We start from the raw sequence: 20,829 nt of genomic DNA, 5'->3' as shown, positions 1-20,829 counted from the left end.
AAATAGGGGGTGGGCTGGATTTGGTAACTGTGGTACATGCCATAGGTTAGGATATATATGGCTTTACTGAGAATAGTCTTTATGAAACTATGAAATGAATGAAGTCTAAATTACCCATTTATACAGATGACTGATTATGAATAACGACTTACTGCTAAATTAATTGTTAATGAAGAAAGTACAAGGTATGATCAAAATACACAGTGAATGTTTAAATTAAAAAAATTTATTATAGTAAAAGACACATTGCCATTAATCTCCCTCAGAGTACTCCCCTTCACTTTGAACACACTTATCCCATCATTCTTGCTACTTTCTGAAGTAGTTCGGGAAGTCCTCTTTTGTGAGTGTCTTTAGTTGCACTGTCGTGGCTGCCTCAATGTCCTGAATCGATTCAAAACGTTTCCCTTTCACGGTCTTTTGACTTTGGGGAAGAGCCAGAAGTCACACAGTCTCAGATCCAGTGAATAAGGTGGATGAGGACACACCGTAATGTTTTTATTTGACAGAAGTTGCCATATACCAGAAGTGATCTGTGACACAGAGTGTTGTCATGATTTAGGATGAAGTAAAGACACTTAAAAAGAGGACTTTCTGAACTGCTTCAGAAAGGGGCAAGAATGATGGGATGAGTGTGTTTGAAACAAGAGGGAGTATTTTAAGGGGGATTAATGGCAGTGTGTCTTTCACTGTAATAAATTTTTTTAATTTAAACATTCACCATATCTTTTGATCATTCTTCATAATCACCTTGGTAAAAGGTAGACTGAGACTGCTAAATCTTCAACTGCAGCCAAGGTTGAGAGCCACTGACTTTTAATTCGTTGCTCTGGGGCTCTGAAACTGGTGTTTGAGTTGGAATGGAATTTCAGGGTGCAACAATTAATGGTAGGAATATGGCATAGCAGGCCATTTTAAACTAATGAATTTTTTTGGCCTGACTTTTCCACCTCATTTATTTTTGTTATTTATTAAATTATATTTGAGGGTATTTAATTTCTAGATTTTATTTTTCATTTTCTTTGGAAATCTACAGCATGTTTATTGTGTTTGCCATCTAGATTGAGTGTAAGTTTATTTACTATAATGCTGTTTCTTGCCTTCATTTATTAAATGTAACATACAGTGTGTTTTATTAATGGTTAGATATGGCTTCTGTTTTTGTTTCTTTGTTTAGTAGTTCATTATAAGTATTAATAATTACTTGTGATGATTGAAAAATAAGAAAATATCTTTAAACTTAAAAAAAAACAGGATTCTGAAGGTGATACTCCTCTTCATGATGCAATAAGTAAGAAACGTGATGATATCCTCGCAGTTCTTCTGGAAGCTGGAGCAGATGTTACCATTACAAACAATAATGGATTTAATGCTCTACACCATGCTGCACTAAGAGGAAATCCCAGGTAAAGATGTCACCTTTTACTATTTTATATGCAATTTAAAAACATTTTTCTGTTGCTGGTTCTCTTTTTTTCTGATACTGATAAAAAAATAATTTTGGTTTATTTTAATATTTTAAATCATTTTAAGGTCTGTGGAAATTACGTCTTCATTAAATGGATTACTTTTATATGATGATTTTTTTGGTCCTTAAACTAATCAAGTATTATGAAATGGCTATTTAAATATCTATTAAATATGGATATAAAGTATTAGGAATACTTGCTGTAATTCTAAAGTTTTAATTAGAATGCATTCCATTTTGAGATTTATGTTTCTTCAAAATCATTCTCAGGGTGTCCTCTAGTCCCATATTATCCATTTGCATGGTAATTAGTTTTTTAAACTGTGGCGAAATAACTACTAAGTTACCCAATTCATTATTAATAATATAATTAGATATATAAACTTCTAGTATAAATGTTCTTCAACCATTGTTATAATTACAGCTGGTCTACTGAATAAAGAAGTGTTTGCTGGTTAAAGTTTGAGAAAAACTTTTGGGAAGTCATAGAATTCATAAAATATCTGCAAAGTCCCACAGAAAAGGCAAATGCTTAACTTTACTTTAGCCTAGAACTTTTCATGAATGAATTTTTTGGCACAAATTTACCTTGAAAAACATTTTTAGAACTTTCTGCATCAGATATCTTTTGTTTATAGTTGAAGCAAGTCTATATATTTTGACTGAGGGAAATGTTCACTTTGAAGTTTATTTTTATAATTTAATCTATCCTGAATTTTAAAAAATTGAGATGTGATTGACATATAACATTGTATTGGTTCAGGTTTACAACATAATGATTCAATATATGTATATATTGCAAAACAGCATAGTTAGTAGTTACTATCCATCACCACACATAGTTACAATTTTATTTTTTTGTAATGACAACTTTTGAGATCTACTCTCTTGGCAACTTTTAAATATACAATACAGTATTATTAACTGTAGTTAATGAATTCTTATTCTTTCGTTCTATATTGCATTTTTATATCGTGTTTCCTTCTAATTTTTTGCTGTTTTTTTAGCTTCTTAGGATCACCACTAGAGGGTGAGCACAGAGAACAAAAGGATTTTATTGGTATTGCTAGTTGGCACCCCTAACAGTGGTTATATAATACAGGGTGAAATAAATGGCTATATTTTAGATTGTCTTGATTTGTTTTTTTAAATTACAAGTATTTGAACTCTTCATATTGTGAAGGAGGCAAAATAATATTATATGTTCCCTGCCTTTCAAATAGGAGACGATGATAATAGCATTTACCACTTGCCTGGCCCTGTACTAGGTGGTTTATGTGCGTTACCTCATTTAATTCTTTGAACAGTCCTTTGGGGCAGGTATTAATGTCCTGATTTTATAGATGAAGAATATGAGGCTTATAAAAGAGGTGAATTTACTTTTTCACGATCATGCAGCTGACTAGTGGAGCAGTTGGAACTTGAGCAAGGTCTGTCTGACTTTAGAATCATAGCTCTTAACCACTTTTTATTACTTCTCTGTATTGTGCTGTATATGTGAAGCAAGATTGAAACACATGGACAGTGAATGGTTTAACTAAGGATCTATTTAACATATCAATCCCCTTGCTGCCTCTTCTCTTAGGATTATCTTTTACTACTCTCTCACTAATTCTGAACTTCCAATTAGTTCTAAAATTTCATTTATTTTATAGGTCTTTCCAATCCATTCCATTCCTTCTATTTCCATTGTTGTTGACCTTATTAAGTATTTGCCGCTTTTACCTAGACTATTACAATTTCCTCCTCCTTTCCTCCCTCTTTCCGTCCCTCCCTCTGTCCCTCCTTCCCTCTTCCTTCCTTCCTTCCTTCCTTCCTTCCTTCCTTCCTTCCTTCCTTCCTTCCTTCCTTCCTTCCTTCCAATTGGGGAATATTGGGGAACAGTGTGTTTTCCCAGGGCCCATCAGCTCCAAGTCAGGTCGTTGTCCTTCAATCTAGTTGTGGAGGGTGCAACTCAGCTCCATGTCCAGTTGCCATTTTCAGGCTTAGTTGCAGCAGGCGCAGCCCACCATCCCTTGCGGGAATTGATCCAGCAACCTTGTTGTTAAGAGCTTGTGCTCTAACCAACTGAGCCATCTGGCCGCCCCTACAATATCTTTCTAATTGTTCTCCCTGATTTCAGTATTATCTGTGACTTAATTTTCATATAGTTAAACAAATTATCATTCTGAAAACATAGATCTAAGGACTCCCCTCTCCTGTTCCCAAATCTTTAGTTGATTCCTATTGTACATACAATCAAAGCTATGCACCTTGACTTGGCATTCATAACCACTTTTGGTGTGTCCTAAGCCTTTCTAACTTTATCTCCCACTAAATAAAAGCCCTCTGCCCAACTTGCCCTTCAGCTACATTATACTGCTCTTCTTTCCTAAAATTGTCTGCTTTCTTCCTGCATTTATTTAAGCATTTTATATCATCAGGATGCCCTTGTCCCCCTTCTTTATTTTAACCATCTTTTTCTCAAAGCTTCTACATCTCATCAGTGAAATTATTTTTTGTTTGCCATATACTTCCTTGTTCTGTGTTCTTATTTTATTGCACCAATAATCTGCTTTTTGCAGTCCCTTAGTATGTGCCCTTTTGTTTCTTTTTATTAAGATTGTAGGCACTCATATTCATCTGTATGTCCCCCACAATGCCTTGACTATAGTAGGGACTCAATAAATGTTATTCTTAATTTACAATCAGGACAGTGTTAGATATCACAAGAGTATATATGATCAGTTACAAAATAAATTCTGTAGAGAAACTGTTAGAAGTTGAAACAGAGCAATTACTTCAGATTAGGATGGGTAAAAAGGTTTTATGGAGGGAATGTAGGTTAAATATTAAATCATAAAGTTTAAGATAAACTGAAAATTGGAGAGTTTAGGAAATGAGTAACTTTTAAATATTTTGAATTGTTTCACTTTATTGGAAGTAGGCGTAATATATTTCATAATGCTAAGCCTATACCTGGAGGAGAAAATATACTACTTCTGGTTCTTCAATTCTTGAGCATTCCTCTGAACATTTATAACAGTGACTTCTCCCACCAGATAATTGATGTGAGGTGACATTTTTAAAAGAAGGAAAAAAAAGAAACCACTTTTCGTTCTACAACAAAGTGGTACTTCAGTTAAAGCTGCCTGACATCTTCCTGTTTCCTTAAGACATTTTATGTAGTTGTGAATGTAGATTGCCATATAAAGTGTGATTTTAGTTGGACACAGACGAGTATCAGAAAGTGATATAACTTATGTATAAGTTGTAATTGCAAGTTGGGTTGTTTTGAGTTCTTTTTTTCATATCAAATTTCTTATTCCTAAAATTCTCTTTTCTTTGTACTGGCTGGTGAATGTCTTAAGATAGAAGGTACCATTTTTGGTGTACTCAGAATATAAAAAAAAGTCTTAGGCTTTAACACTTACTTGAGAAAACCCATTATAGTACATTATTATTTCCAGAACCTGATGACTTACCATTTTTTGGTAAAATATTAAATATGATTAAAAATGTGTTAACAATTTTCCCTTTCTTATAAGCATTTTATCATTTATATAACTTAATGAATCTGTTACCTTGATTTTTAATTTGTTATTTGTGATCTTTGTTTTACATTGCAGTTATACTTTAGTTTACTTCGCTTAATTGTTAGACTTCATGTATAGTCAATTTTAATTACAATTGATGGCACTTTAGTTAGTATAATTCTTAGCTATTTTTGATGTTTTTTTCTTTTATTAGAATAAATATTTTTTCTACAGTAAATTATTCACATCACTGTGAGTATAATTTAATACCAGCACAAATATTTACTTATAATTGTTTTGATTTATTATGGTTAGTAATATGGAAAAGTTTCCAAAATTTGTATGTGAATAAGTACCATTCTATTCCCTAGCTTCTCTTTTAGTTAACAATAGTCAACTTTCAGTAATAAGTCAGTAACACAGTAACACAGTACTGAGTTAATAATTACTGGATGTCCTTTCTAAAAGAAAGTGTAGGTTTCCTGATCATAAAAAATATATCTAGATGTCCTATATCTTTTAGAAATGTACTTTGAAATCTGGATTTCAATGCTGCAGGTCAGTAGAGATTCCAGATTTCAGTGCTGATCTTGACATTTCCTTATAAAACGACAGCTAAAAGAGCTGATGAGAAATGGACTTAGAAAGCATTCTTTTTTCTTTCAGAATTAGGGAAGAGAATGTTTTTGCTATGAGACACTGACTACTTTGATCATGCTTTGTAAAGTTTGGAGCATTTGAGAATGCAGTTACAGTATGTTTTACTACAGCTTTGTTTTTTTTTTTTAAGAAATCATAACTAAAGAAAGTGCTGTTTATGTGTTCTGATATTTGGTACTTACAGAGGTACCTAGAGTACCCTCATTTCCCTAGAGTTTCCTCATATTATCTTTTCTTTTTGTATATGGGTAAAATTTCAGATTTAAATGAAGGGCAGAAATTATTTCTGTTGTTAAAAGTGAAAATTAAATTTCTTTGGATTAGTGGTGTTAATCAGCACATCACTTAGGTACTTTCTGTGAGGATGTTGCATTTTTAGCTGCTTTTAAGTTTTTAGTGCTCCCTCACAGACTTGAAAATAAATTAGCCTATGCTGTGCATAGCTGGCAAAAAACAGTTGATAGGTATTTTGGAGGTACTGGTAACAATATCATAAAGTTACTTTATGTAGTGTTATTTATAATTGTTTTAATACAAATTGAATGTGAAGAAACAGTAAAATATGAGTGAACCACATGATGTGATACATTTTCAGGTTAGCGCTAAGGTATCTTCACAGGCATTTCTTATTTACTTATCTATTTATTTCCACAAGACATACAAAATCTTACTGAATATGTGAGCAACTCATATTTTCCCTGTAGAATGTTATGATACCTTTATTTAACTTTTTAAATTCTGAAATATGATCTGTTAGGTGAGACTTTGTTGAATATAGGAAGATTTAATAATTTGGACCATATCTTGGTGTTTAATAATTTTCTTATAAACTCTGAGCATGTTGAGTGCTATATATAAAAAGTAGCTGAGAACAGGTTGACGATTCTTGGGACATGTTCTAACAGTGTGAAGTCCCAGGCTGAAAGAAAATCACTGCGCTGTACACCTGAAGCTGAACAATAATGAATGTCAACTACAATTTTATATATATATAATATATATATGCATATATATATGTGTGTATATTTATATATATGTGTGTGTATGTATGTATATATATATGTGTATACATACATATATATAGTTACAGGAAGTGGAGTACATACAGCATTAGGGATAGAGACAGTGGAAATGTAATGGCTGTGTGCGATGTCAGAGGGGTAGTGGATGGGGGGAGGGGTGTTATCACTGTGTGAGGGATATAAATAATAAATGTCTAACTATTACATTGTTTTGTACACCTGAAACTAATAAAAAAAATTTTTAAAAAGCTGAGAGGCTATTAAATGATAGTATACTCACAATATGTCCATTTTCTCTCATGTTCATGCATCTACTCTCAAACATAGTGTGCCTTGTAATACATTAATATAGTTAATGTTACTGAGATTTAATTATTGTAAGAAGGCCTATTAAGTTGATAAGATTTATTTACATAGACCTTCCTTTGCCCACATTTTTTTAGGGGACGATCTTCACTTTGAAATAGAGGAGTGGTCAAGAGTTGAGGATTGTGTGACTATTTAGATTTTTAAATTACTACTTGCCATCAGTAACCCTTCATTAATTGATGAAATGTTTGTCTCTATTTTACATTATCTATTATAGAGGGATGTTTGATCACTTGTCATTTTCCTCTTCCTTCATTTTCTTTCCATTGTGAGAGAGAGGCTTGTGTATACGTTTTTGTGAAGGACAAAAAAGACAGAAAGAGTGAGGAATCATAAAATGTTATTATTAGAAGAGTTCTTCATTTTACAACTGAGGTAACAAGTATAGTGAGGTGAAACAGCTACACGAGTAAAAGATAGCAATGCTTAACATTTTCTTTCTTTTTTGGGGATTAAAAACTTTTGGTTTGGGATTGAAAAAATTAGATACTTACGGTTAAGTCTCTCCACAAAATACTCAGTATCATCATCTCCTGTTTCACCTTATGTATTAATCAGTATTCAGGTAAATAGCTGTAAAATTAAAGCTAATTCTATAGAAGGTAGTAACCCAACATTTCTAGAGTGTTATTTTATATAATGTTATATTTTTCTTTAATTTAAAAATATGTCCATGTGAACCATGGTTGTGGCATTCCCGTTATGATTTCATGTGGGTTCTAGGTGACTTTCTCAGGTGTTTTCTTCCTTTGAAGGAAGTTTTCGGTTTTTGGTTTTTTTTTTAACTTTTTGAAAATTATGCAGCATAGTCTACATTTTACTTCTTTTTCTAAAAGATAAAAAATTTAATACCAAGAGACCATAAATAAGTAAAATTATTTTATTTGAAATCTTTAAGTTATCCACATATTTTTCATAAAGCTTTTTATACACATCATTAACCACTATGGCTCTTACAAGAGGAATTAATAGTAACAAGTTACTTGATTTAAAGCACAATATGAATAATTTAAAGAAGTTGAAATTAGTTGACATGTGACTGATACTCATAAATGAAAACGTTGGCTGTCTGGTAGTAATCAATGCATAGCTACAGCTGGTTGAAGGGGACCAAATCCATTGAAGAGGCGATTTGGTTCCATTTTACCAGCTCTAGCAAAGCATTGCAGTGCTGCTAGTTTGGACTTCAAAACAGTGAACATGCGTTTTATTTGTAAAGTTATCATTATGGGCCTTTTACAAAATGTTAGCGATTCTTATATCAGTACTTCAGTCACTGAAGGCAAAATTCTCTATTTGAAGGTACTTTTCCTACTGTTGCGTGCTCTAAAAGTGCCGAAGTCTTTACCCTTTAACATGTTATTAATGCATTAAGAAATTATCAGTGTTCATCTTTGTTTTTTGACACCTTTAATTAATTCTTAAATGTAGACAATAACCTTGTTTCAAAACCAACAACATTTAAAGGAACAAATAGAACTTAATGCATTTCAGAATAATGTTTTCTATTTATCTCTAAGCAGTAGTAAGTAATAAGCTAACAGGTTGGGGAAAAGTACTGCTAGTCACACCTTTCTGCCACTGCTTTTTTTTTAGTATTATGCTTAGGTCTATGAAAGTACCTCTGCCCTTTGGTTTATAAATAGATTGCACGTGTATTCAGTGTAATGCTTGGACTTGTGTTGAAAGAAGCTACCATGCATGCCAGCTTATTTTTCTTTGTATTTGCTTATTCAGTGTTACTAATCATAGGTTAGTAATTTCACCCTTTTAAGGGTCTATTTCCTTGACTGAATTCTCTGTACAGATTGCCTAGTTACTTATCATCATCAGCTTAATAATACACTGACTATAGTCCATGAATTTGAGTATTAATATCTACCATTAAAACTCAATCCAGAAAATTTTTGTTATAATGTGATTTCAGTGTTGCATTTCAATATTGGAAAGGGATGTCTTCTGAAATATACTTACTTAAATTAAGAGTTTGAGAAATTGCAGTTTGTCTATAAGGTAAGTACTCTCAGTGAAATATAAAGAGTAAAGAAATAATTACTGTTTTGAACTAAACCGGGAGAGAAGGTCAGTACTAATTCAGGCAACATTTATATAGTTTTCATATATATTAAGCATATTCTGCATCTGTTGTTTAGTAAGTATCATGCTGCTGCTAGTGAAATTAATGTAACTATAACTTTTTCCATTATTTATTCTAATGGAAGTGAAACAGGTGTTAACTTGCCTGGACTTAAGTGCTGAAGATAGCAGTAAAACTGGCTTCTATTTTTACTAGTTATATGGGAGTTGTTTAGCAGATCCAGTTGCTCAAGTGTTCTTTTGGATGGCAGTTCAGTTTCATATACTGGCCATATCGGGGCAAGGAGAGGCCATGGAAAAAAAATAGTACAGCATTTGATAATGTCAGCATCTGTTATGCCTGTCAGAGAGACAGTTGAAATGTTTGAGTTATACCAGCGTCAGCAGATGCCCAGAGTTTAATATGTACTCAGTTAAAAATGAACAGCTGACCTAAGTGATGGATTTGACATTTTAGAGTGATTGAAAATACCCTTAGATATGCTAAGTTAAACTCGTAAGTGCTAGAATCGGTATATAATTTTACTTTATAAAATGAATAACATGTTGTTATTTTATTTTCTAAGGATTATATTATACTCTTACTACTACAACCACAATAGTCTTAGTAGCTGGGATGTTTTAAATTAATTATCAAAAACTTTTATGCCTGCAGAATAACAAATATAATTGTTCATTATAAAACATGGGTGCAGTGTAATATCTTTGAATCGTTTTATGGAGAAACTTCTACCTTGGAGGTATATATTTTCAGTTTTTAGTATTTATGGTATGTACAATTAAACTTGAATGTGCAGCTTCCCATTCCGTTTGTGGGAGATCAAGAAGAAGGGCTCTGCTTAAGTGTTAAGCTTTGAACTAATTTTTTTCTTTGAAAATACAGAATTTTAAAATCATGTTTTTATAATTGTCAATAAACATACAATAACATGCTATCTTACATAATAGCCATTCTCATTTTTTATAATCTGATAAAATGAAAATCACGTTTTGATAATTAACTATCTCATCTTAACAGAAAATTAACTATAGTTGCTAACCTTATAGCCATTTCTATTCAACTTGTGACACATAAGTTTTTAAATATTAGGCTTTTTAGATGTCTAAATATTCCCGTTGAAATAATACTTTTAGTAAGAAATGCTTAGAATATTAGTTTCTCTTTTTCTAAATCTATCATAGTAGCTAAAATAGGTGCCTCTTATAAACTGTTGTTAAGAACTTAGTTATAATTTTGTATAAAATGCAGAAAGTATTTTGATATCTCTAACGTACTGTAAATAGTATGTCTATCATGTTTATAAAAATTGAGTTGTAATTGCATAGTACCACTAAAAGAAGGTTGTTCTATCAGTGTAAATTGGTTTCTTGACGATAGTGTTTTCATTTTGTGTGTCCCCTTTGGCTAAAGCAAATTCAAGGATAATATAGATAATAAATTAATTTCTTTTAAATATTTGTCCGTCTGTTACAAATGTGCCCTGTTGACTTACAGCTGTGGTCCAGAATTTTGTCATTTTTTGTGCCTTAATCTTATGTTTTAATTTATTCTGTGTACTAACTGAGCATAAGGACCTGATAAACTTGAGAAGGACGAGGACCACTTTTCTTTGAGAGTAGAATTTTACTTAAAAGGTAGTCTTTTAAAATTATGAGTATGTCTATAGCTTTCAGAAAAGAAAACCTAAAACAGCAAACCTTGCTTCAGAAATTCCTCTAACATTAAATTATAAATTGATCAAAATATGAAGAATAGCTGTTAAAATGTAAGTGAAATCAGCTTTTGTTATAACTTGTTTTTTCTTAACAAATCAATCAACCCTACTAATGCTACATAGTTAAATTAAGATCAAATCGTGGAGACAGAAGATAGGTCATGTGTATCTCTCATTCTTTTGTGCTAGTAGTACTGTTTTGGTATTCAAATTTTAATCATGTGAGTACTTAATTTAAAAATGTAAAATTTAGTATGTTTTAAATGTAAAAGATTTAAAAGGAGTTTCATGATCATTTTAAATCTAATTCAGTAGAGCTTTTTTCTTCACAAATTATAAATCTTAGTGACAGTTTTCATCTATAAGAAGTAGGTACATTTTTATGATGTTGTTTCCAAAAGTCATCTCTTTGATTCTAGGTTAATTTACCATACGAAGGTCATTGAAAAGAAGCAAAGGCTTCTTTTAGCTGCAGTTTAGTTCCCTCTTGGTGGTTTATTACCTACCAAAAATACATACTTCTTTACATTCCATAGCATTGTATGTTCATATGGGTACATAAAGAAGTATGTACTCTGAGTAGGTATTACTAAGTTGATAGCTGTAAAAACATGAAATGCTTTATTTTCTCATTTGTTAGTAAAATGTTTAGCTTACTGATGTAGAGCAATGGTAGATCATTTGCAGAGACTATCAAAGACTAACCTTTATGAAAAATTTACCTGAAGCATTGCATTAATGCCATTTATGGTTCCTTGTTGGTGGACATACATACACTTCTAAGCAATGACCATTTATCTGTTGAAGTTTGTCCTGGTTTGGTTCCTTTTGCAACAAATTCATAGAATCAGTGGAATTTTAGAGTGTACTTCAGAAATTGGTAAGATCAGCCTAGTGTTTCTTCATAGTCTTCAGAGCAAATTTCTTCTTCTTTTGTAGTGTGCTTCTAGATCCTGCAAGTAGACAGTAATTAAATTTGGTATAGATGCTTTTTATGAACTAGGTATCTTAACTAAAAACTTAACCAATTACTCAATTAGTACTTCTTCTGATGTTGGCTCTAAAGATGAAACGACAAGAAGAAAAACCATGTTGTTTTAGAGTGTGAGTGAACTGGATTTTTAAATATGATGAGTTTTTTGTTAGTATTTTTTAAGGTCACAGATAAGAATTCATGATCATTTGAAAACTTCTTTGTCTTCATTAATTATCTGAATTTTGCACTTTGTTGCTTTTCTTTGGGTTAAATACAAATCCCAGTAGATGTATAAATACGTGATTTTAATGAGTTTTGTTTTTTTGATTCTTTAATTTTTTTTTAAATATAAAGGATAACTACCAGAACAGTTAACATGTCCAAAGTCTTACTTAAAAGAACTGAAAGGTTTTAAAACTTAGGTTTTTGCTTGATCATTTAACATAAAAAGAAATTGTAGGTGAGTTGCCTTTAATTTTTGAGGTGGTAAATGGTTAAATTAAAATAAAACTGTAAGAGATTTGGGAAAGGAGGAAAAGAAAGGCAGGGAAAGTAGAATATCTGCAGCCTGTGAGAAGAAGCTAGTGCAGCTCAGAGAGAGCAAATCAGAATGTAGCAGGAGATGGCCCAGTACGACAGCAGTTTCGGCAATGCAGCATTATAATTTCACCCTGCACATTCTAATTTATTTTTGTGGCCAGTTAAGAGTAAGTATTAAAAAGTATTTTGTGTTCTGCCAAGTTTTTTGATTGATTAAACCTTGAAATAGTTAACAGTTTTTAAAAGGTAGCATACTTTCAAAGCAGGGTGTAATTTGCTAAGGATGCAAAATCAACATTTAATCTGAAACTACAAAGACTAAATTTTTAATAATGTAAATGACAGAAATGGATTTCTACATTTTTGAGATCAAGAGTTATCTGTCATGATATTTGAGCAACATTCATTTTTACACTATATAAGCTCTACTCGAACTGTGAAATTAGGCTATGTCCAGATAGAATTTAATTTAACAATAAAAACATATATCGAGTCAATAATAGGTAAGCATGCAGAAAGCCATAAGCATCCTTAAAAGTACAGGCCTTGTGGTACTCTGTTACCTGGAAGCTTAGTGTCATTCAGCATTTGCAGCAGGAAGAGAGATAATGACCTAGAGAGTCACTTCAGCAGCAGCCATCTCATCCTGATTGTTCCTTCACTCTATCCGCTGATTCAGCACTTCTTCTCATGAGCCAGTGAAGAGGGAAATACCGTGAACACAGAACCTCACCTTTTAAGATAAATTTGAAAAACAAATGAAGAAACAAAAACAAATCAGCTATCTTTTCCCTCTCCCTTCTCTTACCCTTAAAAAAAAAAAGAAACTACAGTAAAATTGAATCAGCGTTGGCCATTTGATTTGGAATGTCATATTACCAATATTTCACAGATCTGAGTACCTTGTATCTGCTGTAAAGAAAGTTAAGTAACCAAGGAAGGTTGCTACAACGTCACAGAAAATGAACCTCACTTATTTCTCAGATGAAATACTTCAGAAGAGGGGGAAAAAGTTGCAGAGCAAGTTAATTTTATAGTCTAAAAGAGACAAAAAGCCAAAAAACAAAACACAACCTCATTCCCTCCCAAGTAACTGTAAACATTCACTCTGTTTTCCTTTGCCCACCAGAATACATTGGGTTCTTCTGACTTCTCAGGAAATATTCTGCATCTTTCTTGCTGTGAGATTTTTTTTGGGTTTTAGTTTCCAGGATTAAATGGTAGATCTGTGTTGAAGCTACCTTGTCATATCCAGAGGTCAAGTCTGCAAGCAAGGTCAGGATTTCCACATGGTCACTACAGAGGTTAACTTAAATTCTTCCCTCAGTGGCCACAGGCTAAACTGTTACAGCTTTATAGGCAGCTAAGCATTTGAAACATGCACTCCCAGGCAAACAGGCTCTCTTGTGCCTCTCTCTTCCCTGACCATATTTAGTCAACCATAGCAAAAAATAGTCTCTCAGCTGTCGATTGTCGATCCAAAAGCTGAGGAAGCCTCTATCTTGCTTTCTGCCTATTGATTGTTCATCCTGCAGTCCAAACACTGCTTTGCCATTTGTCCTGCCCTTTTTTTTTTTTTTTTTTTTTAAACACTGCCAAATAAAGCGGTCTCTCATGTTTCCACTTACATTTCCCAGATTTTCACTGAGCTTGCGCTGAGACTAGGAAAGCCTGATGCGGCTGTCACTATACTTAGAAGCACTGCAGAGAAAAAAGGAAAGAGGAAAAATATTACCCTGGCTAGTAGCAAGATAGCCTTTAGACATATGGAATAAGTGGAATTTCTCTGCTGCCAAATTATATTTCATAACCCGAATTTTTTGTTGGTGAAATATATTATGGATAATATTTTACATAGCTGAAGGTCTGAAGGGATTTTATAGTGTATCTTTAGAGCTAGTTGTAACTATACATGCTTTTTAAATTTAATAAATAATATTTGAATGGAAAATACATAGAATGGTAACTAGATCATGTATATTGAAGGTGGTGAGAGATCATTAAGGAAGAAAAGAGTAATGCGTAAATGAAATCTTGGAAATGTTATTAATACTTAAAACTTTTAATGTCAATTTTAATTAATATTTTTATGGTGCTTATGTGACAAACATTGTGTGAAATGCTTTTGAATAATCGTGTACTTTTATATTGAAACTATATATACATATATAACTATTAAAATGCATTTTATTATTAAATACTATTTCAGATGTGAAGTAGTTTTTTTCTCCCTTCTACATTGCCATTTCTCATTAATTTTTTGAAATAGCATTTAGACATGATCGTTTCACACTTCATCAGAGACTTAAATAGTCATTAACCTATCTATAACTTTGGCACATGGTGTATGTCTCAGAGGAAAAATGCTTTTGCCCTAAATTTTAATAGCATATTCACTGTAAATTTTAACATTGAAATTTATTTTATTTTTTATTTATTTTTTTTAAAGATTTTATTGGGGAAGGGGAACAGGACTTTATTGGGGGAACACTGTGTACTTCCAGGCATTTTTCCCAAGTCAAGTTGTTGTCCTTTCAAGATCTTAATTGTGGAGGGTGCCGTTCAGCTTCAAGTTGTTGTTCTTTCAGTCTTAGTTGTGGAGGGCGCAGCTCAGCTCCAGGTCCAGTTGCCATTTCTAGTTGCAGGGGGCACAGCCCACCATCCCTTGCAGGAGTTGAGCTGGCAACCCTGTGGTTGAGAGCCCACTGGCCCATGTGGGAATCGAACCGGCAGCCTTCGGAGTTAGGAGCATGGAGCTCTAACCGCCTGAGCCACTGGGCCGGCCCCCGAAATTTATTTTTTTAACCAAGGAGAAAAAAATATTATAACATCAAATCCAACAAACCTGTTGAGATAAAATTTAGGATCTTACAAACCTAAAAATGTCCAAGAGAAACCACTATACCTTGTTCTTAATTCAAATATATTCTCTTAAGTATTGATTCAGTTAAGAATCAAGAAAAACCATTATCAGTTTTGTAAGCTCATTCTTCTACAGGGGAAGTTTGTCCTGGACATTGTTTTTGTCATTCGCTTTTAATACCATGGCAGTTTAATTATTTTGGATGGCTGTTTTAAAACAGTGATAATAAAGAATGTTTCTGTAGATATTTGGCAATTTAACCATTTTGAAGCAGTGAAAGTTTTCTCCCCTCCTTTTTTCTCAGCAAACACTTACTTATATAATCTACTAAATACCAGGCACTCTTCTAAGCTTTTTTTTATTTTCATAACAAACCTATCGGACAGGATTTGTGATTCTGTGATTCTTCCCACATTTTATAGATGAAGAAGCTGAGGCATAAAACCTGCTCAAGTCACCAGCCATTCAGTTTGCTAGTGCCAGAATTTGCTCTTCACCACTATGCCATGCTGTTGCTTTGTTTTGTAATAATGAAATCAGGGAATTACCGGTCTTTGGGACTGGAGCATACACCAAAAATATAGTATGTTGCTCTCATAGCCTTGCCTCAGTATATTCAGAAAAATGATTATTCATTTGATTGTTTCATCATTCGTTCTTGTCAATAAAACTTTGAGCTCTTTATATTAGGTATACAAAGGGGATAAGATAAGTTAAATGGGGTTCCCTGCATACAGCATAGAATGAGAAATAAGGACTGACTGGTCATTTAAGAGATAATTTTAGTTGTCGTTAGTTTAAGAATGGTTAAGTATTCACCTATACAACTCTTCTGCAGCCTGTATTGTCATTGCATATCTCTTTCTCATTTTCAACTAAATTCTACTACATTACCAAATTCCTAGTTAATAAAATTAAGCTAAATTAATGAACCTTTTAATTATAGTATATGTCAAAAAAGAGTTTGTGAGTAAAAAATAAATCATCCCCAAAACAATTAAAAAACATTTAAGTAATGGCTATTCGCTGTAGTTTGTAAAAAACCATCCATATTCATTTATTAAAGTGATTACCAAGGACAACATTTGGTATATACCCTTCTAGACTTCTTGTCTGCATCCATTCAGATAGGGGTGTATATTAACCAAAAATACGTTCAGGCTCTTACATGCTAACCAACTTGTAGCATACGCAATAGTACTTCTGCCTGGGATTGATCAACTTTCTTCCTTCCTTCCTTCCTTCCTTCCTTCCTTCCTTCCTTCCTTCCTTCCTTCCTTCCTTCCTTTCTTTTTTAAGCTTTTTATTTATTTTAAGTATGTTTTTCAAGGACCCATCAGCTCCAAGTCAAATAGTTGTTTCAATCTAGTTGTAGAGGGTACAGTTCACAGAAACCCATGTAGGGATCAAACCGGCAACCCTGTTGTGATCAACTTTCTTAATAGGCTCCTTTGTGGATTTTGGACTAAGATGCTTTAACTATTATTTGAGGGGTTGTTCATTAACTTAGCAAGCATTTATTGAACACCTAATATGTGCTATAGTGCTATTTTAATGTCCTTTTACATGAAATAATACTAATACATAAGGTCTCCACAGTTTAGCTATTATGGTTTGTTTGGAAAAATGTTGTCTTTCTCTGAAGAGAGATTGCAGAGCCTGGCAGACCCTAAAAATGGACCCAGTGCCATTTGACTATTGCATACCAATGCAGACAGCTGCTTGTCCCCTCTACTTCTCAGAACTTACTTGTTCATCATTCAGCAAACGTTTGAGTATTACCATGTGCCAGGGATTATGCTAGGCTCCACTATTAGTTGTTCCGGAACTTAATGCTTCTTTGGCACTATTCGCAAATGCCTGCTTAACTGGTAGTAAGGTCTTATCTTTAAACCATCCATGTCCCTAACATCTTGGAAAACAACCAGCTTGAGAAATAAAGAAGAGTGTTTGAGCATTAGGGAAAATATCTCCATATCTCACGTACGATACTCCACAGGTGAGAGTGTATTGGCTTAATAAAATTACTGACTTATTGAACTGGTACCACTCTTATTCCCAGCAACTCTGTGGGCCTCAGTGCTTGTAGCATAACACCAGTCTTCTCTTAATTAACTAAAGTGCTGCAGCGACAGCCCACAATTGGATTTTTATGGTTATATTGTGGGTTTCTATGATATTCTACCCCATGGAAAGAAAGGAGACTAGCTGCTCAGAACTGCTTTTGATGTGAGGGTGTTGGGGACCAGGGACTGTGCTGTTTAACCTCCCCTTAGCTCACCTTACAGGCTGGGCCCAAATACTGGCTTTTTTGTTGAAGCTTTGTATTAATTTATTTTTGTTTGGTTGGTTTTTGCCAGGATGTGTGGAGTGAAGATCAGGAATTAGCATTAGTTAGTGACTTTCTTATTAAGGTAAGAGGGTTATAGGTTTCTGTTAAAATTAATATATCCAAAATCTCCAGTGTAGAAGAATTCCAAATGATTTATGTAGATACTCCATCCTCAAGGAAATGGAACATAACTTTCCACTCCTTAAGTGCAGACTGCACATAGTGACTTCCTTCCAAAGAGTGTATGTATAGTATAGTATTCTGTAGTATAGAAAGGGGGGGGGAAAGAGTAACTTTACAGTGGAGAAACTTGTCAACACTACCTCAACTGGGTGATCAAGGTCAACATCTACAGTGGTAAGTCATGTTGATGTTATGCACCCTTGATGTAACGTGATGTGATGAAATGGCACTACCTTTTTGACCTTCCTCCAAAAACTTAAAACTCCAGTGTAATCGTAGGGAAAAGCTCAGACAAATTCCATCTGAAGGACATTCTACAAAATACCTGATTAATACTCTTTAACACTGTCAAAGTCAACAAAAACAAGGAAAGTACAAGAAACTGTCACAGGCAAAAGGAATCTAAGGAGACGTGACAACTAAATGTAATGGGGTATTCTGGAACGGAAAAAGAACAGTGACTAAAAACTAAGGGAAAAAAATCAGAATGAAGTATGGACTTCAGTTAATAATAGTCAATGTTGGTTCATTAATTGTAGCAAATGTACCTTACTAATGTAAAGTGTTAACAATGAGTACCTCTCTGTAGTACTGTCTTCACAATTTTCTGTCACTAAAATGGTTCTAAAATAAAAAGTTTATTTAAAAACAGCAACAACAAAAGTTAATGTGCCCACTCCTGGCTAGTTGACAATTGACTTTTTCATTAAATTTGATTTGGGGTTATCTGCAATGTTTCTGCACAACTTATACCAGTTAATCAGGAGTTGATTTTGCTATAACCTAATTGAGTTATCAAGAAAATTTTAAGGGGCCTGCCAGGTGGCTCAGATGGTTGGAGTGCCGTGCTCCTAATGCTGAGGTCGTCGGTTTGATCCCCACATGGGCCAGTGAGCTGCACCCTTTACAGCTAAGATTGTGAACAACAGCTCTCTCTGGAGCTGTGCTGCCAGGAGCAGCCAGCAGCTGGCAGCCGGCAGCCGGCGAGAGCGCAAGGCTCATAATACCAGCATGGGCCAGGGAGCTGTGTCCTACGCAACTGGACTAAGAAACAATGCCTTGAACCAGAGTGGGGGGCAGTGGGGCAGAAGCAGGGGGGGAAAAAAGAAAAATTTAAACTTAGTCTCATATTTTTTTAAACGTATATTAAGAAAGTATATTTTAAAATAATTTTTATCAAGACCAGTCTTATCTTAAAAAGATTTAGTTATCTTAAAGGAAGTGTTTTTTATTTGAATGCTGGTAATTTTGAATTTGTGAAAATTGTGAAATGGCCAGATTTGTGTGGAGGTGGAGAGATAGATTTTTGGAAGGGGGCTGTATTAAATGTTTAGAGGAAAAGTAGTGAAAGCCTATCTAAAGAATACTGGGATCTGTGGGAAAGAATTGTTTTAGTTTTAAAAGGGAAAATCAACAGGACAAATTGAATGTGGGAGTAAGAGGGGAAGAAAAGTTCTAGAATGATTCCCAGGTTTCTGACATGGGTGGCTGCTTAAATGATAATACGAGTAACCAAATCAAAAATAGAGGAGAAACACTGGAAGGAAGAGAAAAGGGGAATTTGTATGTAGGTTAAAGGTCTGTAATCTTAGAGTGGTCATGACACTATTATATTGAAGAGTTTTAGACTGTACTAAAACACTTTACTTATATTATCTCATTTAATTCTTACAGCAACTTTATGATATTTTATAAAGATTTCTATGGAAGTTTTGGTATTAGATAATGAATCATGGTCATTTGTTGCAGTTAGATATATGAGATAGAGATGTTATAGGTAAGAGTGTGTAGTTGGGGCTTCACAGTGCCAGAGTATGAACCTCAGCCTTATAGGTCCAGAAGTAGATTTGAGATGACTAATATTAATTAACTTGTAAGACATTGATGTATAAGTCAGAATGCCAAATTATTTACAGAAAGCAATATTATTGCTAAGTGGATTGTAATACACCAGCTAATGAGTAGATTTTTTTCCCCTGCTGTGGGAAAAAAAGAAATCTATGAAAAGCTAAATTAAAATTAGAAATTGGTGAGCAAGACTCTTGGTTGGATGATATTAATGGAGAATGTCATCAACCTGTGATAACTTTCATATAACGATGTACTGAAAACGATAGCATTCTACTGGAGCGCACATTAGAATACTGGGGTTACTTGTCAGGGAACTTTCTTTGAATAATGCTGGCAATACACTGACAAATTATTTTTCTCATTCTTTCTCTAGGCTTCATACAAACTATTCTTCACTCTTTAACCAATCATTATTTTCTAGAAAAGGACATAATTTTCATCTTTTTTATTGTAATTCCATCCCAGTGGTTATCTATTTTCTTTTTAAAATTTTTATTTTTATCCCCATTGGACTTCTGGATCTTGCCTTCTACAAATCTCTTCTTCTCTAGTTGTCTCTATGTTTTATTTACTTAATTTTCTGTTGTCTGATGTATTTACCTTATTTGCCAATATTATACTGTATCTATGGGAAATCAGAAGTTATCATTTCTCTTTAAAATCCCTTGCTAGTATTATAATAATTTACTTAATCAGTTTTAAATGAGGCATTTGGATGAACTAATGCCAAATTTCTTTCAATTTATATATATATATATATATATATATATATATATATATATATATATATGTAATTATATATATAATAATTACATATATATATAATTACATATATATATAATTAACCAAATAGATTGATTCTGAAACTTGCTTCCTAAAAATGTGAATTTTGCATTTTAATATTAGAACTTAATCTATTTTATAGAATGTGATCTAGAAGGGACTAAGATTGCTTTTGTCACTTCCAACAGTAGCCAAGAATTCTACATTTCCTTTGTTCTGACAGTTCAGTTATACATACTGTACTAAGGGTGGGGGGAGTAAAAGACACGAAGTAATGAGAGAGCAGAGAAGCAATATGCTTTCAAGAACTCCAATATATTTATGTTTAAATGCCTTAGTAACTTTCTGAGCCATTGGCTCTTCTTTCTGAGGGACCTCAGCTTTCCCTAGCTTGTTCATTTACGAAATGCAAGACCGGAAGAACATGGAAGTGATGGCTGCATCTCAGCAGACAG

The 20,829-nt window shown here is 33.3% G+C and overlaps 1 protein-coding gene and 1 long non-coding RNA gene across 2 annotated transcripts in view; one reads left to right on the top strand and one right to left on the bottom strand.

Moving 5' to 3' along the window:
* Positions 1-20,829, top strand: part of MIB1 (MIB E3 ubiquitin protein ligase 1) — a 110,825-nt gene that overhangs the window by 61,644 nt on the left and 28,352 nt on the right. Inside the window, exon 12 of the mRNA XM_019741227.2 lies at positions 1,255-1,406. Within this exon, the coding sequence (XP_019596786.1) occupies positions 1,255-1,406 (152 nt within the window). The remainder of the gene's footprint in view (positions 1-1,254; positions 1,407-20,829) is intronic.
* On the bottom strand, positions 7,899-13,845 carry LOC109452368 (uncharacterized). The gene is made up of 3 exons (XR_002138131.2): positions 13,604-13,845; positions 12,926-13,095; positions 7,899-11,799 (listed from the first exon to the last, which is right to left on the bottom strand). It is a non-coding gene; the product is annotated as an uncharacterized LOC109452368 (long non-coding RNA).

The sequence above is a fragment of the Rhinolophus sinicus genome, linkage group LG09, assembly GCF_036562045.2.
Source record: "Rhinolophus sinicus isolate RSC01 linkage group LG09, ASM3656204v1, whole genome shotgun sequence".
Lineage (NCBI taxonomy): Eukaryota > Metazoa > Chordata > Mammalia > Chiroptera > Rhinolophidae > Rhinolophus > Rhinolophus sinicus.
This window is presented reverse-complemented; position numbering and strand designations above follow the sequence as displayed.